Source organism: Ambystoma mexicanum, chromosome 13 (genome assembly GCF_040938575.1).
Source record: "Ambystoma mexicanum isolate Mex_15411 chromosome 13, UKY_AmexF1_1, whole genome shotgun sequence".
Taxonomy (NCBI): domain Eukaryota; kingdom Metazoa; phylum Chordata; class Amphibia; order Caudata; family Ambystomatidae; genus Ambystoma; species Ambystoma mexicanum.
The window spans coordinates 727,028,563-727,052,578 of record NC_090938.1 but is presented as its reverse complement, the minus strand read 5'-3'; the positions used below and the strand labels follow the sequence as shown (position 1 = coordinate 727,052,578).

At 44.2% G+C, this 24,016-nt stretch overlaps 1 protein-coding gene across 5 annotated transcripts in view; it reads left to right on the top strand.

Moving 5' to 3' along the window:
- The window catches only part of AGPAT1 (1-acylglycerol-3-phosphate O-acyltransferase 1), a 485,786-nt gene that overhangs the window by 452,591 nt on the left and 9,179 nt on the right, over positions 1-24,016 (top strand). For all 5 annotated transcript variants that reach the window (XM_069634940.1, XM_069634937.1, XM_069634936.1 and 2 more), the window contains one exon: positions 22,494-22,566. In XM_069634940.1, coding sequence (XP_069491041.1) covers positions 22,494-22,566 — 73 coding nt within the window. The remainder of the gene's footprint in view (positions 1-22,493; positions 22,567-24,016) is intronic.

Sequence of the window (24,016 nt, the reverse complement as noted above, 5' to 3'; positions counted from 1 at the left end):
CCGACAGCCAATAAGAACACCTCTCTTAGCTCCTCCCCTGTCGTCCACCTTCAGATTTACTGCACGTTCGTGTTTCGTGTTGGGAGTCCTTAAATATCTAATATAAAACAGTATTATTTATCATCTTTATCACGAAAAACTGTTTTTGATGATTTGTTGGCTGTCGCAGGCGGTGACAGTGTGGAACCTCTGGGCTGTTTTGCAATGCAGTTAGGATTGAAATTCACTGTTTGCAATTTGGCCCGACCTCATGGCTGAGTCCACAAGGAAGAGCCTGTTTAAGGCCTGTGCCCACTGTGGCCTAAAGAATGTGTATGTTGAAGACCACAAAGACTATTGTCTACATCCACATCACATAATAAAAGACTGTGAGAGCTGCCAGTCTTTTTCAAATAAAACACTGCCTGATCGTCATCGTTGTGTCACTCGAGTATTCCAGAGGGGCATCTGACTCCGCTTCTGTACGGAGCCATGCCTCGCTACGTCAGGACAGCCCAGTGAACCACCTCCAGTAAGAGGTCTAGGTCGCACGAAGAGCCTTCCAGCATCAGTAAAAGACGGTGTGGCATCTGGAAGATGAGCCAAGGTCGTCTCACAAGGGCCGATCCTTACCAGCAAAGGTCATTGTTAGTGCCTGGGGTGTTTCGAGGGGCAAGGGCATTCAGAGCCCTTTACCCCACCAAGCGGATGCAAAAGCATCCAGCAAGTCTACCCGCATTTGAAAATCTGTTGGGCACTCTGTTTTTCAACCTTCAAATCGAACCTGTCGTCAGCCAAGTCTGCAGTGATCAAGTCCTCGTTGACGCCCAAGTCTTCCTCCGGCTCGTCCACACCAAGACCATCTACTCCGTAGGCGAGTGCCCTGCCAACAAAGCCGTCAACGAGCAAACAAGCTGCTACCCGGTCGACTAGGACCTCAATGACGGCACTAGTACCTCCATCGATGGCTCAGTCTACGACAAAACCGGTGTAATCTCTCATGGTCACAACCATCACTCAGTCAGCTGTCACAACAACTTCCTCCACCAACACAGTGTCTGTGCTTCCACAACCATCAAATCCCACTCTCGGAGCTGGGGTACTCCCTGAGGCGGCAGAGCAAAAAAGTGGGCACCACACTTATTATATGTATAGTCCTAGGTATCTTAATGATTTGGTTTCATTCAGTATTATATAGGAGGTGACTGAGATAAGTCCAGAGACACCCAGACTTCAAATAACCATGTAGCAAGAAAGCTGAATAAACAAATCCAGCTATTCAGTCGCTCTGTAATTTAGTCCCAACTGGGGGGTTTCAAAAGAAAATAGATTTCCCTCTGATGTAAATTCCAATGTATCTTATTAAGCTTTTTCTGTAGTAAATCAGCCATAGTCATCAGTGTAGAAAAGTAGTTATATTTAGTTGTATTCACTAAATACCTCTTTAGTGAGGCAGACATCAATGCGTGTACACATAAGGGTAATAGTGCCAATGCATTACTCCCTGAAGTGACCAATATCGTAGAGCCGAGTCTCTTCCACTGATGAAAGGGAGTAAAGGGCTGTGGGTCACCTCCTTGTTCCCTGCAGCTGCCCACCATGCCACCATCCACCTTCTAAGGTAAAGCCTATGTCCCCACGTGGAAAAGCAAGCCTAATAAGGCTACCAGTCTTGCCACCCTTGCATCCAACCCCTGCAGGGGGCAAATTACCTCCAGTGCAGCCACCTCCACAAAGGGACATATCGCTGGACATATTAACCACCCTTACTACACTGGTGGCCACATTGCAACAAAGGCGGCTGGAACCGGCACCAGTCCCGGTGCCACCACAACGCCCACCCAAAGACCTCCCTGGTCCCTCAAGGGAGGAAAATGTTCCACAACCCCCTAGGCAGATTGAACGACAAACAAGGCTTTGGCAACTGTCTGACACTGGGACAGACACAGACCCAGAATACCTCTACGATGTGCACTCATACATCACACACTGATGAGTTTGACTATTTCGTCCCTGCCGATAGGGAGCCAGATTAGGCCCCGGCTAGAGACTCTCCACCAGTGGGCTCATTCCATGCTCTCAGGCCAGGAAAAGATCTGCCAATCCATCATCTTCCTGCTCTTTTCCTCCGGACAAGAAGGGCAAACACATGGATGCTTTTGGCAAAAGAATTATAATGACCGCAGCTATTATCAAGTCTGCTAATGCAATGATCGCTCTCGCCAGATAGGATTGCGAGTTGTGGTACAAATTGGGCCCAATCACAGAGTTTTTGCCTGACTACAAGAAGCAAGAGGCAATGACATTTTCCACGAGGGCGAGTTTGCATCGCATCATGCCATTTCAGAGTTGGTAGACATAGCCGACATAGGATTTCGCCCGCTAGGAAATGGGGCGGTTCTTTGCCAACTATGTTGGCTCAAGGCTACAGACTTCGGTTCGAGGTACAAGCAAAGGTAGTCTACATTCCATTCAACGGCATCGACCTGTTTGGAAAAAAGGTTGACAAATCCTTACTCTCCATAAAGACTGACACCAAAACTGCGTGCTCCCTGCGCAAGTCCTTTCTCACTGGAAAAGGGTGCTTTAATAGAACTTCACGGGACAGCCGTTCCTCATTCCAATCCTCTTCCTCATACAAGACACCACTATACTCATCGGGCGAGCAATACAGAAGGAAGTCGCAGTCCTATAGAGGTGCATAGGGCCACCGTGGCTCCGCCTAGTCCAGGGGCCAGTCAGGCAAACAACAATCACCAGTCTAGAGCCCAGTCGCCCTGCTTCAGCACCCCAGTGGGAGGAAGGCTGTCACAATTTGTCAGGGAATGGATGACCATTACGTCGGACGATTGGGTTCCCTCCCTTCTCCAGCAGGTCCACTCGTGGGAGTTCATAAACATACCGCCAGACATTCCACCTGCACACAAGCCGAAGAAGTTATGATACCTCCTGGTACAAGAAGTGCGAGCATTGCTTGTCAAAGGGTCAGGGGAGAAGGTGCTGATGAAGGAACATTCCACAGGAGTCTACTTGCGCTACTTCCTGGTAAGAAAAAAGGCAATGCACAACAAATCAGGGGGGCCCATATTAGATCCAAGGATGCTGAACAAATTCTTCATGGTGCAAATGTAACATTGCCACAAATCCTGTCCCAGCTGCAACAGGGAGACTTCCTAGCGTCCCACGATCTCGAGGACGCATATTTTCTCATCCCTATTCACCAATCACACTGGCGCTACCTGCGTTTTGTAATGGCAGGAGTACACTACCAATTCAAGGCTCTGCCATTCGACCTTCGTTCAGCTCCACAGGTTTTTACCAAGTGCCTCGCACCAGTGGTGGCTCACCTATGTTGGAGGGGCATCCATGTACCAGCTATCTGGAGATAAGTGCACATGTTCACCAAATTCGACAGGGATTTGGCAGAAGAATCCATGGTTGGCCAGTCGGTTCTGAGAAACCTTTTTTGCATGAGGTTAGTAAGTCTCCAGTGGTAAGTTGTACTTGGAGCTTGCCTCTGCCTGCATGTATTTGTTTATTAATGCTGTTCTGTAATCTATACACAGCATGTGAATCTATGAAAGATCCAGTGCCGGAGAAGGAATAAGTTACTTACCTGGAACTCCTGTTCTCCAGCATTGGTATCTTTCATAGATTCACATGCAACCCTCCCACCTACCCCTCTGGCTCTTCATTGGCTTTTACTATCACTCACTTGCGCTTGCCGAATCTGAAAATGACCGGCAGGGGAGGAGCCAAGGGAGGGTTTCCCATTGGCTGTGTGCAGTATGACCCAAAAATGACTGCACTAGAAAACAAAAGTGACTGAAAGTTTCAGTTTAAGTCTAAACTGCTCTGTTACTGAGGATTCCCAGCCTGACTGGGAATATTCACAACATGTGAATCTTTGAAAGATACCATTGCTGGAGAACAGGAGTTACAGGTAAGTAACTTATTCCAAACACAGCATTGACAAGGCCAGCAGCTGGGGCTTATGTATAGGTATTAGATAGGCATTTGCCAAGCACTTCTGTCGTATGTCCATGTAATTGCGCAGTTTTCCAGTTGTTGCAACCCTATGGCTTAGTAGTAACATTCTATCAGTGCCTAGCAAATGTCTAGCACATATTTTAACAAAAGCCTAAACTGTTGACTTTGCCAATGCTTGTTCTTTATTGGTATTGTCATTGGTTGGCAGCCCAAGCGTTTAGATTGCCCAGTGCCTTCGTGGTGGTATTTGATTGGTGGAGGGAAAGTCTATGTCCCTCTAACCAGTCATATCAGCAGACGGGTTACAGTCTAGTGCCTGGTTGCTTCTTGTACCCTCCTGGGCCAACCAGGGTGTCCTTCCATGTATCTGGAGGTGGAATGAAGACCAATTTCCTGCTGACGTGAGGTAGGCGAATGTATATGCTAACCTGGGGGAATTGCCATGCACTGGACCACTGTCCCCACTCAAGTATTGACAAAATACTAGGTCCAGCTTGACCGATCAGATGCTAGTCCAGTACCTGTGATCAGAGGGACAGATAAGGGATAGAAGGTCGTGGTTACCATGCTTTGGCCAGATTTGCCTGTCAAGAAATAATTCTCGGGAGGAATTTAAACTTTTGTGCCCTGTAAGAGGGCAGAAGTAGACGCGGCACACAAAGGTGGCATGCTTGTTGGCATAAAAGTTTATTTAACAGAAAAATAAAGAAGAACCCTATAACTAAGAGGGGTTACACTGCCTCAAACAAAACTAAGGATGATGTCAGCGCGTCCGCCAAAATCAAGTAGTCCATTGTCCTATGTCCCAAACGTATTTCCGTCTCTTACAGTTCAAAAGAAAAGTATACAACAGGGTTAGACCCTGATTCCAGAATGGTGGCTCCCACCCTCTGGATGGTTTTAGGCAGTTTGTGAATGTGGGGGAGTATTCCTCTTGCCCTGGAACTCACTAGGCTTTTCTGTTTAGTTCCACACAGATGGCGAGAGAGTTCTCTCTCCCCAAGGCCTTCTCAGGTGACTCTTTACAGTTCAACAAAGGTGGGGAAATGCCTCCCTTCCCCAAGCCTTTGTTTAGGCTCTCTTTGAATAATCTCGATGATATCTGGATTTTTGCCAGATAATATATCCTTCCTCTTCCTGGTCGTCCCTTGACCTTTGCCGAAGGATATTTCTCTCTTCCCCTGGTCTTCTCTTGACTTTTGCTAAAGGATATTTCTCTTTTCTTTGATTTTCTTCTGACTTTTGCCAAAGGATATGTATCTCTCTCTCTCACTCTCCCCTTTGTCTTCTCTGCTCATTATGTGGGTCCCAGACCCCCTTTTCTGGTTTATAATGTCTCTTAATTGGGCCTGGTTCACTATCCTGCCAGGCATTGTCTCGCATGCACAACTCTCTCAACATACGGGTCCCAGACTCTTCTCTCTGTTCTGGTTTCTTTGGGGTGCTCTCTCACCCAGTATGGGGTGCGCTCTCACCCAGTATGTCTCTGTTTCGTTTCTCTGCTCGGTCCCACTGAGACAAGGGAGATGGTTCTGCACTTATTCCTATCCGCAGCCTCTAGGGGTTCCCAGCACCTTCCCGGTCCCCCTCTGCATTCCTTCTAGCTTGGTCTGCGAGGGTTCCGGTTCTCGGCAACACTGGTAAGCTTCTCTGGCTTCCCCTTGGCTCTCGCAGTCTGCTCTCAGTGGCTCTGCCATGTTGGTTACTTCCTGCACACCGGATCTCGCCTGAACCACTCGTTTGGCTTCCTTCCTGCCACCGGATGTCTGGTTTCCCAGCCTTCAGGTGAGATCCCATCCGCTTTTCCGGGACGCCAATTTCCTTCTCCAGGCATACAGGTCATCAGCGTGTCAGTTCTGCGCGGCTTCGCGTCCCAGCTCGATCCTCCTCTGGGACAGGACTGACCTTGAGGAAAGTCCTTTGTCGCCTATTATGGTAAGTCTGCTCTCGAATCTCAGATAGCTAGTATGTTTGTCTTGGCTCTGTGCAGGTCTCTTCATTGCCTTGCTCTTCTTCTTGTCAGTACTTGTGGAGCCATCTACTTGCATACTTTCCTACTCTTCCTCATCACAGTTTTGTCTTTCTGCTAGACAGGGCTACTATGCATGCAGTAACTAACAGAAGAAAGAGGAGACATTGAGGGTGGGGGTGTATACGCCCTATCTGTGTTGTGAATAATGTAGGGAAGAGTGGTGGTTGACATACTGCGTTCTCCTTTGATAGTCTTCCCTTCTCCCACAGAGGGGCTCCCCTCCCATGGGAACCTCCCGCCGAGTACCACCCACAGGGAGACTATTGGATAGCGACCTCACCTCCCTGGCCCCATGGGAAGGGTCCCACACCGGGGGAGAAGTGATGACACCAAGGGATTTGTCACAACCCTTCCATGGATATGTGGCAATTTCACAGTTCGAGGCTTGCTCACGATTTCCTTTGAAGTGATGGTGACTCTCGCTGTTCCATTGGGCACAGGCCTGGTTTCTTGAAGGGTTGTAGAGATAGTTGATGAGTTTCAGGTGTGGGGCTCCTAGCCTCCCCACTCCTTCTCCTTTAAACCTCAATGTCTATGCATGGAGTTTAGACAGGGGACTCCAAATATCTCCAACAGACACTGAAAAGAGATAGTAGCAAGCAAGACGTGTAGAGCTAGAGACCACAGAGTTTTAAGTGCAGTTGCATTTATAGTATTCCTTTGCAGAGCGAGGTAAGCGTTATGATCAGAAATGCTGTACCTAAGCAAAACTGAAAGCAGAGCAATGTCTTTGCAGGATTCTTTACAATAGTTGACAGTGGTTAGTCAGTAGGATGCATTTCATTATATAAACCCAATACAATGTTTACTGTTTTTTTCCCCCCAATTTGTGTACTATACAGGAAGCTATTGGGGGCTAAGTAAGAGGGGTAGTGCCACTGTAGGACTAATGCCTTTACCATAGCTCAGAGATGACTTTTGCAAGCAGTCTTGAAGGACTGTGTTGTATTTAGGCAATGTTCCCGATATCCTAACATAACCAGTATATTGCTAAAGCGCACATTCGCCCCCTGGGTGTCTCTCTTGGTGCTGAAATAACCGATGCTTGCTACTCGAGTCAGTGGTACTCCAGGTATGGAGCTGTAGTCGTGAGCAGCAAGAAGGTAGGAAGGAGTCCAAGTGGGAGGCCGCACAGGGGTGGGGGATGGTGACGGCGGTCGGAATGAGCAAGGCTTGGTTTTACATGGAAGCCGGCGGGGAGTAGGAGACAGCCATACAGTTGATGGATGAGCCTGCACATGGATGGCATTGAAAACAAGTAGGAGAAATGTAAAGAGCGGCCAATGCCGTCCTGTGCAAAGGTAGCAAGCAGACATGGCAGCAAAGCGTGCTAGGTTGCAAAGCATGACATTTGCAAAGTAGAGTATAGTTTTGAGTGGCACAAAGCAGTTGGGAACAAGTGTCCTCTTTGGTCTTGGAGCAGCAGTCAAGATGGTGGCGGATAAGCGGAAATCAAGGCTTTAGTAGAGTGGTAGGTAAGCGGGGGACAGATCTTGCTTATAAAGTGTATTTATCCTGTCAGCAGTGACGGTACAGATGATGAATTGTTGAAGTTTCATTTTGCTGTGAAAGGGGATTCCATTGTTTCGAGTTTTGAGGGGGTGGGAGGGATGTGCAAGGTAGGGAGGGGTAAGGATAAACTGGAAGGGGAGAAGTGGTGGGACCTTTGGAGCTCCAAGCTAGAAGCATTTCATTTGTGAAGATTTGAGAATTTGGCACCGATGTGGCGTTTGATAAAGGGTGAGTTTGATTTGATGTACAGAGTGACCGGTTCAGAGTGAAGGAAGTGAAACAGTGAGGTTTGGTTGTTGTTGGCGACTAAGCGGCTGGAAAAGCCAAAACAAAAGTGGTTTCCCGAGGGAGGAGGTGTAGAGAGTGAAGAGTATTGGACCAAGAAAAGTCCCCTTGAGAGCCCCACACTAGGAGGTGGTTTTTGTGGAGGTGCCAGTTTTTCCTTGAGATGGAGAAAGATGGCTCTTATAGGCAGGTAGGGGTGATGCAGGTCAGGGCAGAGTCATGAATATCAGTGTTGGAGGCTATGTAGGCAGGAGAAGTGATACTGTGTTGTAGGAAGAAGAGCGACTAAGGGGGATGAGAATCAAGGCAAGTTTGGAGAGTTAATGAAGCTGAAGATGCGAGTGTGCCGTTTCTGTGATAATGCAGTTAAACTTTGTGCACTCAGATTTTAGAGCAGAGTGCAATGATAGATACTTAGTAGGCTTATTTGGGCCATCATTTCTAGTGTTTCTTTTGGGGATGGGTAAGAAAGTAGCTTTTTTTGTATGAAGCAGGGAATAAACAGACAGCAAGTGAGTGGCTAAAGAGAGGGTTAGGAGCAGGTTATGGGTGCTGGCATTTTTAACTGTGGTGGTAAGAGTCTGCTGTGTCACCGGATGGATGGGCAGCTGAGAGGATAGGTGCTAGGTAGGCAGGGGTAATGGGATTGCCTCTCATTTAATCTAAAAATAAAACAGGACATCCTGTCCACCCCCTCGTCCTCTCCTCCTCCTTCTCTCCTTCAGACCTCTGCCCCCCCTGCAGCCGCCTCTCCTCCCTCTTTCTCATCTTTTCCTCTGTTCTCCCTTGATGAGATTCCCAGGCAAGTCTGATCTATGAAAGTCTTGTCAAAACAGGTTCTTCCCTGTTCGCCTAAAACCATCAAGGACTACATTGACACCCTTGCTCCTGCTCTGGCCGACTTCTGCAACCACTCCTTCGCCTCTGGAGCCTTCCCCTCCCCACTGAAGCACTCTATTGTGCACCATCTTCTCAAAGAACCCACAGCCGACCCCTCTTGCTCCCACTTGTGAGGCTAACTATTGCCCAATCTCGATCACTCCTTTCCTGGGCAAACTCATCGCAAAGCTGGTCATCACCCAGCTTAATCTTCACACAGATTCTGTTGGTTGTCTCCATTACCATCAGTCTGGCTTCAGAGCTGCCAGAAGCACAGAAACTGCTCTCCTGAACATCCTTGAAGACCCGCTCTCTAACCTTGATTCTAATACCCCATCTGTCCTCATCCTGCTTGATCTTTCTTCTGCTCTCGACACAGTCAAACAGGTCATCCTGCTCAATCGCCTCCTTGATAATCTGGGTATCACTGATCAGGCCCTGTCCTGGCTGACCTCCTTCCTCTCCAACCGACCCTCCCAGGTCCAACTTGGGTCCTTCCTTTCCTCCATCTCACTTTCTACCTGTGGTGTCCCCCAAGGGTGTAACCTCTGTCCCTGGCTCTTCAACCAGTACCTGGCACCGCTCGCTCGCTGCATTGCTGCTCTCTGCTCAAACTTTCAATACTATGCGGAAGACACCCAACTTATTTTCAGGTTCCCCTCTGCCACCTCCTCCCCCTCTCTCATCTCTGGATTGCAGACAGACATTTAGGAGTGGTGCGCTGCCAACGACCTCTGCCTTAATGCCAGTAAGACAGAGATTCTCCTCATCGGCACATCCGCACCTTCCTTTCCTGTCACACTCTGGCCGGCCTCCGTTGGCTCTCTCCCTGCTCCCACTTGTGAGGCTAAGTCCCTCGGGGTCATCTTTGACTCCACGCTTTCTTTTTCTCCTCATATCTCCGACATCTATAAGAAGTCAAATTACCAACTGCACCTCCTCAGAAGTATTCTTCCTTTCCTCTCCTTCCCACAGAAGCTCACTGTCGCCAGAGCTCTAGTTCTCTCTAGGCTGGACTATTGCCAAAGCCTCTTTCTAAATCTGCCTGCAACCACTCTCTGTCCTCTGCAGCTCATCCAGAACAGGACTGCAAGACTTGTCCTTGGCCTCAAGCCTTGGGACCGCATCTCGCCAGCCCTGAAATCTATTCATTGGCTCCCAGTGGCTGCAACGATTAAATTCAAGACCCTCTGCATTGTACACAAGGCGTTCTGGGGCCTGAGTCCACAATACCTTCAACTCTCCCTCCGTAAATACATTCCTATTTGAGCTCTTCGCCCCTTCACCTCCAACTTCCTCAGGGTCAGCCACTTCTCCAAAGCAACGAGTTGGGTGTAGATCCCTTTCCTCGGCTGCGGCCTCCCTCCCTCTCTGGAACTTGGTGAGAACCATTTTTGGTTCCGGAAGCACCACAAGACCTTCCTCTTGCTTCTGCCTTTCGCTATTCCTCTCCCCTGCTAATCTGTCTGCTTTGGCACTGGGCACCTGGTTACCCTCTGATTTTGGGCACAGATTCTTGCCCTCCCAGCCACACCCTCGCACTGCTTCCTGGAAACCCCTGCACTTTGGTCTGTATCTGAAACCCTACAGTCCCCTTCCAGCACTTATCAGACACCTGTTGTGTACACCTTATTCTTGCACGTACCACCTGCTGGCCGCACTGCCTGTTCTTCTATCACGTGTTCACCACTTTCCACCCCCCACACCCCTTGTACTTTCCCTTTTCCCTGCACTTGCACGTTCTGTGTCACTGGGCCTAGTAACATCGTTGTTCTGTCCACCCCTATTTCCCCTCCCTTGCCTCTTCGAGCTCTGGAACACTTTTGTATGTGCGTGATACAAATAACATTTTATACTCTAATTATGATATGATATATTTTAACTCTGATGAAAGAGGCAGCTTTTGTATTTGTAATTGGAATGCTAGGTTTGAGGGAAGTGACATTTGCAGCTCTCTAATAGACAACATAAATATTTGTTATTGAATGTTCTGTTGGAACAGAAAACATTTCCAGGAAATTACCTTATTCTAATGGAGGATATCAATTTAGTATGGGACACTGCTCTCAACAGATCCAAGCAGAGATGGAGGGGGCTCTGGTTACCTGGGTCAGACTGAAACATAGATTCTTGGTTTTCTGGAAAGGTCATAGTAAACCAGGGATAATACTTTTAATTCCACAGTGCATAAAACATATGCACATATTAAATATGTTGGCCTTGCAAACTCTACTTGACCACTTGCATAGTCGAGTTTTTATGAAGGTAGAGTACCATTTACATGGTACTCGACATTGCTGGCACGTAAAATTCTGGGATGTTTGAAACATTTATTTGCTATTTACTGTAAACAAACTTTGTTTTCAGTAAATGTCAAATAAGATTGTATGTGTGTGGCCGGTCTTTGGGTGACAGCAGTGTGCTTATTCTGAAGTGGATTATAGTGACTAAAAGCGCTGGTAGAATGTTTTTCACCTGCTGCCCTGGGTCGAGTGCTTTCATACCAGGCGGAGTAAGTAAGCTAATTTACTCGACCTAGTGTAATTCTTTATTTTTTTTACCATTCAAATTATATTGAACAAATGCAGAGCGTCAACAATGCAATATTGATTGGCTCTTATAGGACAGTAGAATGGCTTTAAAGAACATGCAAAAGTAAGGCATATATGGACCAAAATGAAATTGCATCCGGTTACTGCATGGGAAAATAATAAAACAAAACGGGATAAGGAAATTATACCAAAACAATAATGATACATACAAAATGTCAACATCTCATTAGGCAACAAAACATTGAGCAGAGGGAATAGTCCATTAATCATATCTGTCCATCAAGCACCAAGTTCATGAGACAAAAGCATCATAACAACGTGAAGGACATGATATCTTGCGGTTCATTATGGAGACCAGGATGATCATCCTCAGCTACATGAAGGGCTTCCATTCCACAAGAAATGTAGGCATCTCCCCCTTTAGGGCAGCTTCAATTTTGCACATGGCTACAGTGAACCAAAGTTTAACCCACCATTCTCGTTTGTCTGGGGCTACGGGCGACCTCCAATTCCGCGCTATCACTATTCTGGCAGCAACTAGGAAATGAGTAAGTAATTGGGCTGTTTTGGTGGGCAGCTTTTAAGGCCCTTCAAGAACTGCATCCCCTAGGAACAACACCAAGGGTTCCGAGGGAAGTTCTACACCAGTGATCCCTTTCATTTCAGCCAAGACCTCCTTCCAGTAGGACTGTAGTATTGCACAGGACCACCAAACATGATAGAGACCCAGGGACTGCGCCATAGCAGTTTGAAATGGCAGGATGCATCCTGCGAAGCCGGGAGAGGGCAAGATACCAACGAAATAACATTTATAACTGTTTTCTTTCAGGCGCACACACCTGGAGGATTTAGCAGCCCTGGTCCAGGCATTGTACCACGAGAGATCTCAAATAGGGGTATTCATCTCCTCTTCCCAGCGTAACATGTAAGCATGTGGGGGCTTGGAATGGCTGTCATTGAGGGTATGATATAAGATTGAGACCCTCCGAGCGGGGGGATCCCCTATGAACAGGTCCTCGAATGGCGTGGTATCTCGTTTGGCACCCTGGGACACCTTCGCATTGAAGATCCAATGGCGCAGTTGAATATAGGCATATTTATCAATGTCCCCGACCATAAAGAGTCATTTACATTTATCAAAGGGCAAGGTTTCATCAGATTTAAACAGTTGCCATAAGTGCTCCAAACTTCCCTCGACCCACCTATTGAAACGAGTTGACGGGCAGCCCAGTGGGAACTCTGGGGTGATCCACACGCGAGTTAGGGGGGCAGGGGAATGAAATCCCTTAATGCTTGCATGCTGCTTTATCCCAATATTCGCTCAAGACCCTGGTCGATGGGAGGATGTTAGTCTTCTTCTTGTGAGCTGCAGGTGATCTTCAACACCAGTCATGCAGGGGTACCTGGATGCTAGGCTGCTCTATAGTCAATAAGTGCTTAGGGTTCCAACCGGCCCCCATACTCTCAAATAAGGGAGCTAACTGCGCTGCGTGAAGAAAGCTCTCTATGTCTGGGACTCCCAGGCCTCCAGATCGGGAGGGCTTGGAAAACCTACAATAACCTAGGCAATAATGCCATTTTAAGGATTGCGACCTGACTCAGCCAAGAGATGTCAGATTGAATCCAGCGGGCCAAGGCCACCTTAGCGGAGGAAAAGAGGTCAGGGATATTTTGCGCATATAGTTGAGCATGTGAGGAGGCAGTCTGAACCCGCAGATACCTTAGAGACGTCTCCACCCACCAAAATGCAAAGGCTCTCTGGAGCTCCTGCTTTGTCTAAGGGTTCACAGAAACATTAAGGATAGAGGATTTATAGTAGTTAATTTTGAAGCCAGAGACCTGATGGAACGATTCTAATAACAAGGTTATCTGGGGTAGAATAGTCTGGGAACAGTGCATATATGAAAGTAGGTAATCAGAGTTGAGTGCAAGCCTATGCTGACATCCAGCTATAGTAATGCCGCAAATGTCATCCACCAGATTGACCTTATTTGCTAAGGGCTCCATCGATAACGCAAATGACAAAAGGGACCATGGGCATCCCTGGCGAGTTCCATTGGACAAAGCAAGCAGTGCAGAAAGGGCCCCATTCAATGTTATACGAGTGGTTGGGTGAATAATATTAGCCTATACCATTTTAATAAACAGTGGTCCGAAACCAAATCCTTTCAGCACCTCCAAGAGGTATGTCCAATCCATGCAGTGAAACGCCTTTTCGGCATCTATAGAGAGCACTTCCAGTTCTTGATTGTGCCTCTTTGCATACTCATTCACATTTAGGGTTCTGCGGATATTATCAGAGGTTTGGCGCCCTGGAATAAAACCTGTTTGGTCGATCTGAATTATTCTCGGGACAATGTCCGCCAGGCGGGCCACAAGGACTTTGGAATACATTTGAGAGTCGTAGTTTAGGACTGCAATAGGGCGGGGTCTTTATCAGGTTTGCCAATGAGCGAAATCGGGGAGTCCCCGCTGGAGGGCAAAACTGCACCGGTATCAATACAGCTATTGAATAGGGTGACTAACTGGGGGGCGAGAAGGTCAATACATTTCTTTAAAAAAGAAAGCTGAGCAGCCGTCGGGCCCTGTAGCCCTATTATTTGAAAGGGAACTTAAAACCTGGAGACCTCCTTGGGCGTGATCAAGTTCTCAAGCTTCTGACGAGCTTCAGTGGATTTGGAAGGTAGGTGTGCTCCTCCAATAAATATTTCCTGAGCTGCAATATCCCAGCTATCTGCGCTAAAGAGGGACTTATAATATTCTAACAGGATACCACATTTTAGAGTCTTCATCTTCTTTCAACTGAACAGTGCTATCACACAATTTAATATTAGTATTTTTATCTTTATCGTCCTTCAGTTTGAAAGCAAGGAGACTGGAGTCCTTGTTGGAAGTGCTGAAGTAGAACTGCTTTGTCCGGAGAAGCCTATAAGAGATGGCTGAGGCCCATAAAGTTTTAAGTTCACTCTAGCCAACTGGAGTTGCCTATATAACTTTTGTGTACCCCCAGCCCCTCTTTGTGCAATAAATCCAACTCTGCTGCGTGCTTCTCCACTTCCTCTATCTGGCATCGCGAGCCGTTTCCTATCAGAGTCAGGCTAATCATTTGCTCCCGCAATGTAGGCTTTAATGCATCCCTAAGAGTCGCCATGGGCACCTTGCTCGGAAGATTGTCCTGGACATAAAGGGCAATTTGTTCGGAAATGGAGGTGCTGAAAGCTGTATCAGTAAGCAGAGAATCATTTAATTTCTATAGGGAAGTCTTCCTAGCACCTTGTGCGAGCCAATCTATTTGGAGTATAATCTGAGCATGGTCCAAGACCACTGCTAGCTGAATAGAGGTAGCAGCTACCCTCTGAACTAATGAGTGGGAAACCAAAAAGAGAGCAATTCCGGAATGGCTGGTGAACATGGGAAAAGTAGGTATAGTCAGTCCCTTTCTTGGCGAGTGCTGCCACCTCCACACATCCATCAACTGTAAGTCCCGGATGGTTTCCCTGAGCGAGTCGGACCTAGTGGCAATGGACCCCCCCCCCCCCGCATGCGTCACGGCCGACCTATCCTGTCTATCATCAAGCACCAAGTTCAAGTACCCTCTCACTATGAGTTCACCCCTCTGAAACTGTGTGATATGAGGAAGTGTCTGAGCATAAAACTTGTCATGGAACTGATTGGGACCATAAATGGAAACCAAAGTAAGATACACACCCCAATACGGATATAAAGACCCAGATATCTCCCTTGCAAATCTTTACTGTACTTAACCAAAGTGAAGTTCAAGGAGTGGGCGAATAGTATAGCCACTCCAGCTCTTATTTGAAGGAGATGCAAAGTACCCATGTGGGAACCACTTAGAGCGAAGTCTGGTCCAGTCTGCATGTTCCAGCAGCTTGGCCAGCACACACTTCCTTTTACTGGGAGAATTGAGGCCCTGCACATTTAGCGATACCACTTTAAAATCACACATGTGTGCATGCAGTACACTTCTCAATGCCTTTTAACCCCATAACCCAACTTCGCATCAATGAAAAAGAAACCCGAGCACTATAGAACACAAATGGTAAAGAACAAAAGAAACAACATACAAGACGACCCAGTGTAATTTTAAAGAATTTGCAAGGCCTGATTATTCATGCATCATTTAATGAGTTCGTTAGAGGATGTTAAAATAGGCACTGTTACGTTATGGTATCATTCCCTGGTGATGCAGAGTGTGATGTTTCAGCTTTCTACGTCAGCTTGGCGGGGATGGTTTAACCTGTAAATCCTAATGCTTCCTAAATATACTAAAGACCTACAGAATCATATAAAGGGATTATTTTCAGCATAACTCTCCAGAGATGAGAAATGAGGGCTCCACTTGGGATGCCTTTAAGGTGGTACTGAGAGGCCAAACAATGTCTATGCCGGTTGAAGGGAGAAGACCAACATGGTTAAAGACAACTTACACAAAGGTTTAAAGATTGAAGATGGAAAACATAAGCAGCCTCTTTTGTAAGCAGTTTGGTTTAAGTTTAAAGTGGTGCAATCACTAAATAATTTATTGAACACAAAAAACTGTGTAGGGTCACTTTCGTAGCCAAAAAAAAACTATGAAAAGGCTAACAAAGCCGACAAGTTATTTACTGTGAAATCAGGGTCGGTTTGCACACAGTGTATAACCTACTACTTGAGGGACCAGCAGGGACACATTGTAACAGATGATTATGATTACACCTTTCAAACAAATCAATTTCTAGACTAGAAGGTAAATGGGTTGTTCACCAGATATGTATTCAAAAGGGAAAGGGCTTCATATTCTGCCCAGAGAAGTACCCAGGGAAGTGTGCATGAAACATCAAGGGGGTATGATCATTAAGTAGGTGACAGATGCAATTGGCAGCCTTAAATAAGACCAGGTTTCAATGCTAGAGGGTTTCAGTTGATCACAGTGCCCATTTTGACTCTGTTGTTTAACTCATGTAGGAATGTAAGGGTTATTACAAACACTATGGTCTTGCATATCTGTGATTCCCAAACCAGGAAAAGACGCAAATGACCGTGGATGAATTCAAACTATTGCACTCATAAATATATATGCAAACATTGTTAGTACAATTCCTGTGACCAGATTTGACTAAATAATACAGAATTCCGTGAATACAGATCAATCAGGCTTTACATTAGGGAGACAAACCTTCTATAACATCAGGTGGGATAAGTAGGACAAAGGTGGCTCCCATCTGTCTTGGTGACCCTTGACATGGAAAAAGCTTTTGATCAATTGCAGTGAGCTTTTTTTATTTGGGGTGCTAAGGTGGGTGGGATTTGGAAGGGCTTGGTAAATTAAAGCGAGCGATCAACTCCCAGAGTGCAATTTAAAGTTAATCTGATATCTTTGGATCCTTTTCAAATTAAAAGGGCAGTGTTGCTTCTGTTATCTTTATTGCACACTCTAATGTTGGAGTCTCACATTTGCATTATACAGCATAATCAATCAATTCACGGGATACCATTGTCATCTAAACAACACAAGCTGGTTATTGCTCAAACTGCAGGGTATTTGGGTCCCCCTTCTTATAATATATGGATCCAAAAACTGTGGGGCCAACTTGTGGAACAAATAACCTTTTCAGTTTGTTCTTAAAACTGCCATTTTCATATGCTATGAAAACCAATCTCGGACTTTCTTATGAGTGTGGAACAGTTTCTTTTTCCACACAGTGACTATAGAGTTCTAAACTTATTTGATTAAATGAAAGTTGTGTTAGGAGGATCACAGCTTTGTCATGGGTGGTGTCCCTCAAATGCTTAAGAGTGTGGAGGAGATGGCATTGAGGAATTACCAGATCTGATGGTAAACATGTTGGAATATTTATTGTAGTCTCTCCCTCTTCTGTGGGAACAGGTGCATTAACGTATACATTGGGAAACAAATATGATATTAAGTTTTGGGAATTGTGTGCATGGGGGTCCGGAAACGGTTGGGGATGTTTTTGTTTTTCTGAGATATTTGGAATTTGCTATTTTACAATATTAATTCTATTACAAAATTGAATAACAGAGTGAAAAAATAGAATGGGGAAGTGGGGATGGGAACGTATGCGTATAGGTGAGATATGTAAATAATATTCTCTGCTCCTGGTGTGAGGTGACCCATTTCCTCATTCTTTAAATATTAAACACCTCCTACCCCCCCCCCCGACCCCCTGCACCTTGAAGACCAGGGGTTGTTATGCCAGGATATAGATAATCTAGCCTGCACTCATGTGCGGATTCCAAACCTCTGGAACATTCTTATGCTACAAATCTTCCACATCTGTGCAATGGAGCCATAGGATATCCCACCCATCAGAAGTCCTCTTCACTGACCTTTCTGCGGTGTGCCTAGACCCCTCGTGGAATTTTATCTTCTGAGTTATTCTATACCTTTTTGAATGGCGCACTCAGTCCCCCGTGCCTACGATCCCCTCCCTACAGTTCTGCTCTAAAGGACAGCTGTAGGACCCTCACCAGTAAAGACCAGTTATAGAAGAGCATTTTACACAAGTCCCCAGTGTTGGAATGACATCTGCTCCCCATTTATTATGCAATATTTTATTTTATGTATTCCATAATATACTTTTAGCCAAATTGGATATATACAATAAAACATTTCATGATGGTATTACAAAACTTTGTACATACAATTTCACAATCTTAAAATATCACATGCTTAAAATCTAGACAAGACATCTTAAAATCACAACAAATAAAAGGTTACTATACAAAATATTAGATTAATATCATTGCCTTGCATAAATACACACCATAAGTCAGCTATTTTATCGAAGTCAATCATATTACTATAAGACTTTAATAACTTGGTACACAACTTGAATAAACTTTCACAGTCAATTATGAGGTGGCGGAGAGACTCAATCACCTCACAACCACATAATCTGCACTGCCGTGCTTCATACTGCATGCCCCACATTGCTCCCTTTGTCTCCAGAGCCTCTGAGATGTTAAATCTAATTAACAGGTATGTTCGAAATATATTGGAACTTGGGTATGCTATGATATACTTCGGTAGTGAGGTCCTTATTGCCCTGGCTTGGCAATATGTTCCACTGTGAGCTTTAGTAGCCAGATCTATCATATTTTGCTCATAGCTATAAGCTAACAGTTTTACTTTTAACCAACGCTTAAGCCCCACCTTACCTATTGAGTCTGTATATCCTACTAACCATTTTTGATGTAATACCTTAAGCGTTCTCAATGTTCCAATAGTTGGTCCGCCTTCTAATCACAGAAACACTTGGACATAAGAGGTAATTATCGTGTTGCTAGACAGGCAACAAGGGTTGTCAAAAAACATTACACACTGGCTTGTATAAGCCGACAGTATCCCTTTGAGATCAAACTCGAGGTACAGATATTTTACAGGCACATTGTGTGGCAACCGCATAGGTTTTCGTAGCATTTTAGCTTCGAAAGCAACCAATCTCCTACAATATTTATGACCCCATGTTACTTCAGCATATAACAGTAGCGCTCTGATTTTTGCTCTGTATATTGTGAGAATAACAGTAGTTGGAATATCCCCCATTTCTACCAAAGAACACGCTCAAGGCATTAACAGATATTTGTGACTTTAGTGCCAACCAATGTGCTTCCCAATTCAGCTTCTCATCTAGAACTACACCTAAATATTTGTATGTGGGCACTTGTTCTATTTGTTTGTTATTTAGCTTCCACACACATTTCTTAGGTTTTGTTGACACAGGGAATACTTTGCTCTTCTCAATATATATGGTCAGACCATTTATTCTAGAGTATGTCGCTAAAGCATCAAGCAGACACTGTAATCCCGTAGGCGTATAGTCTAAAATCAACAGCCCAACCAGCCCAGCACCACTGTGCTTATTTTCACTAGGTTGGGATTAGTGTTGGCGAAATCTTCTTGCATGTCGGCCAAATACAAGTTAAATAGGGTGGTCACCATTATGCATCCTTGTTTTACTCTTCTCCACGTGGACATTAATGCAGAAAGTCTCCCTGTTGCATTTAATCTCAGTCGGACATGTGTATCGGAGTACAACAACATAAGCATCTTTGTCAAGCCCTTCGGTATATTCCATGCATTCAATTTCTGTCACAAACGATTCCTCATCACTGTATCGAATGCGCGGGAAAATCGATAAAGGCACAATATACATTCAATTTCCTTTTTTTCCATGCATGCTCGACAGCCGATGTAACCATTATCAGATTATGGGTTGTATTTGCTTTTTCTCTAAAACCAATTTGATTTGGAGGTAGTATATTATTCTCTGCTATCCAAACATTTAGTTCTCGCAAAAGCACCCATGCAAAAACTTGGGACGGGATGTCAAGCAATAGTTTTCGGGATTGTCCCATGAGCCTTTCTTAAATATTGTCAAGATGTGACTTATTCGCCATGACTTTGGGATCTTTCCTAGCTTTCCTATTTGAGTAAATAAAAGGTGGAGTGCTGCTGCCCATAATTCTGGTTCTCGTTTCAATAGTATATTGCATGACCCATCTGGACCCGCAGCCCGAGAGTTATTTAGGTGCTCTATTATCAAAGTAATGTGTACTATAGTCACCCTGCATTCCCAGGAATCTTCTGATAGTAGGAACATTTCCTTACTTTGCTCAGCTCTACCAAGGGTGGCTTTTATGTGTTCACTCCACTTCAACTCTATGATACAGTTAATCGTTAATTCTCTTTTTTTTACACCACGTAGTATCTGCCATATTCCTATAGAATTGGTTGGAGAGTGCTAAGTTTGCAATTTTATTTCCTCCATTGATTTATCTCACATTCACTTTTATGGATTTTTCGCCAACATCTATAATTCATTTTAATAGATTTGACTTGCGCTGTAACCGACTCCCCTGTCCCACCACTGGGCTGTGTTCTTATTCTTGTGATCTCTCTACGCATGATCTTTTTTGCTGTATTGATCCTCTTGTCATTACCTTTTACGCATGGCTATTCTTTTGTTAGATCTTTCTATTACAGATTTGTATCCTCTATTTGCCGCTACATGTGATTGGAATAGTTTGCATCATCTTAGTAAAGTTTGTCAACATCATATCATTAGTGTCATCTCCAATTGTGTTTTCTACTATGAAGTGAGGTACCAACTCTGTTACTACCCGGTTTGCATAGTATAGATTCTGGGGGTTCTACTGAATTCTATTTTGGCCTTCTTTTAAATATAATTGGCCATTGCAATCATAGTCTATTATTTCTTCTATCCCGGTTGGGAACACCAATAGAAAGCACAAAGGTAGATGATCATGTTCTTCACAGGCAACAATCCCCATATCTTTGTATTTTAACCCACCGGTGTTAGCAAAAACATAGTCTAGGGTGGCTACTGATTTTCCTTCAATCCTAGTATATGCAGAACCGGTGTCACTGGGAGTGTAACCATTCAATTTTACCATCTCATGAGCAGCTAATAATTTAAACCACACTTGACCTTGTTTATTTGAACCACTTCTACGGATTTCTGATGATTTATTTGTTTGGGTACAATTGTCATTCAAAGCAAGCGCACCGATCTTAGCATTGAAGTCTCCCACCAACCATATAGGATAGCAATGGTTAAACAGCAGTAATATATGCATCACTACCTTTACAGTTTCTTTTGTTACTGCCATATTTGGAGGGTTGTAAATATTCAACAATATTATTACTGTTTTTTGGTGCATAATCTTTTGTTACTAGCACATACTGCGTCGACTGGGGGAGCTTCTCTAAACTCCTTGGCGATTTCACAGTGACTAATAGGCCTCCTTTCGGTCTACCTTTAGGGCTTTTGGTCACAGCCTGATGTACTGTGCACTTCTGCTGTAAGCCATGTTTCTTGTAATGCTACTTTCGCGAAGTACTCCAAATTCGCTATCAGCCCTTCCTCTTCAAACAAATGTGAATGTCCTCTTGTGTTCCAAGAGTACATTATTGCTAGTTCAACTTGTAATGGCCGATCCCCAGAGAAATGGTCTTTATATGCCATGGGCAGCCACTGCCAGTACCCATCTGATGCTGTCCCTTTCCCGTCTCCTTCCACTCCAATAGTACCTTTGGGGACAGCTATTGTATTTATCCTCACTATATTGCTGTTCTCTCTCATGGGGGCAACCCTTACTTACTTTTCCTGCTCATGCTGTCTTTGCTGGCCACTATCTCTCTCTGATTGTGGCTTATTTACACCTCCTATTTTGCGGCAAGCCTTTTTATTTGTGGACTATGGAAGCAGTATATCCCAAACGCAATATATCATCTTCAAAACCCATTATATAGTTTAAAGTTGACTCTGACTAAAAACAGATGTTTGTAATATATTGATTTGCAATTTCAACCTGATCAACCAATCTAATATCCTTTAAAGTAAACGCTCTTAAAGGGACAATTGACTGCAGTATACATATTACGGCTTTCCGATTTAAAGGAAGTTGGATACTGTCCTGGTGAACCTGATGTAGTGGCAATGCTTTCATCTCACACCTAGATTGGATCTCTGGGATATTGGTCTAATACTTGCCTTACTATTACCAGTAACCCATAAATCTGGTAAAGTACATTGTATTTGCGGGGTTGGTGTATCAGGCGTGGTGTTATCCAATGACATCATATATCTTATTTGAGGCTATCAATTTATCTCGTTCTGCTAGTGATGACCTTGCTTTAGTCTCATCTCGCCCTGTTCCTCCATTAGGGGTTCCAGGTAGGGTCTCGTCTGCAGGTACTACTGCAACCAGGTGCAAAGAGCTTCTTGCCACCTTAACTCGATACAGTGGACTGAACCTCATCAAAAGCCAAAGTTATGGCCCTGAGGTTACTAAATGATGTAACACAAATCCATGCTCCAGGATGTTGGTATTATCCCTTTATTTCCCTCTTGCTTCCTTTGCATTTCTAAATTGGGGTGTTCAAGGAAAAGCAGTGGTTTGTTGTGTAGTCCGAATTGCTCCAGATTTGAATTTTACAAACCTACCCTGCCTCTTGCTCAAACCTGAACCAGGGCTGCACTTTCCAATAATTCATTTGAATGTCATTGGGCTCAGATAGTCTCATGTGGATCATATAAATCCCACAGGGCAGCTGGAAATGCAGACTTGGTGGTCTGCAGGTTGCGCTTCTTGAGATGTCGTCCTGTGTACCTACCCCGGCCATGCACAATGTGCAGTGTCTCTGCTTAGGTTGAATGCATCATGTGCGTTCTTTGTCGATTTCACTTCTGAACACATTCCTTTTCTCTCCCCAGGTTCCCATCATTCCTATAGTGATGTCCTCGTACCGAGATTTCTACAGCAAGAAAGAAAAAAAGTTTTCAACCGGTAGGTGTCCTAGCCACCCCCCTCCCCCACAGATGTCTGCTTTCAGCTCAGCATCTATCCTCTAAACAACAAATTGGTTGTATCTCTCACCTGCAGAATGTCACTATTTCACTTGTTTTTCTTTTTTAACGTTTAGTTTATATTTCTTAGTTTTTCTACTTTCAGTTTGTTGCATTTTTCGTGTTTGTCCTTTTTTCTGTTGTTTCCTGCTACTCTTTTCGTATCACTTTTTACATTTCTTTGTTTGCCTCTAGTTTAATTCTCGTACTCACTCCTACATTTGTCACTTTTGCTGCGTTTTTATATTTTGTAATTTTTTGTCTGACGGATAATTATTTTATTGATTTATTTTATCTTTTGACAATTGCTTGCCCTTTTATTTTTTATTACTTATTTTACAATTTAAGATACGTTTTGCATATCTTGTCTTGCACTTATTACCTTTCCCTGTTTTCATTTAACTTTGTATTTGTTATGTAAAGTTTTTAGGATTTATATTCATTTACTTTTTTATATTTTGAATGTGTATGTGTTTTGATTTTTAATTGTAATGTATTTACATGTCTTGTTTATATGTTGCCTTTTTTTAGATGGTTTTCATTTTTTCTTCTTTAGATTTGTCCTTCTATTCCTTTCTAACTTATTTTGTTTCTGTATAGGTGTGCCTGCTTTCGTTTTATTTTTCCTTCTTTGTTGAAATCAATATTACTGTTTTATCCATGTCTTAGTTTCCTTTCCTTCCCTTTTTTAGTTTTTCTTTTTTTATTGTTCTATCGTTTTCCTATATTGTGTCCTCCTTTGGACATACATGGCCTGATTCTCAAAGATTTGCACTAGAGCAAATGACGAGATGCTCTGTGGGCAATAATGTAGCTGATTTCATCTGCTATCTTATACCTGATTCTCAAATCCTAAATCTGGAGCAAATTAGGAGATGCCTGGAGCATCTTTGAGATTCCCTTGTGCAAATGCAGTTCCCAAAGACTTCCTTAAGGGCATCTCAGAGATTCTGTCGCCATCTCCAGATTTCTTCAGTTTTGGATTTTGGAATTTGGTTGTAATGTTGAAAATGAAAATCTGAAATGCTCACTGGCATCTCCTGATTTGCTCAAGGAGATTCGGGCATGCTCTGTGTTTGCACTGCAATAGTTTGATTATTTTGCTTTCTTTGCAAACATTCTAATAGATGATTCCCTTCTTTACATTTTTGGGTGGAGAGGTAAGGGAAGTTCAAGGGCATAGAGGATGACATTATTGACCTTGAATATTACTTATGCTGTGTTTACAAAATCGCAATTGTTTTAACATATTTCTGTTCTCCTTCCTCTGATTTCCTTTGATTACTTACTTCCCTTTCTGTGTTTTCATCCTATGCACCCTCCCCCCCTGTTTTCAACTATTGTCTAATTTTCACACTCACTATTTAATTATTGCACACATTCCTGTTAAT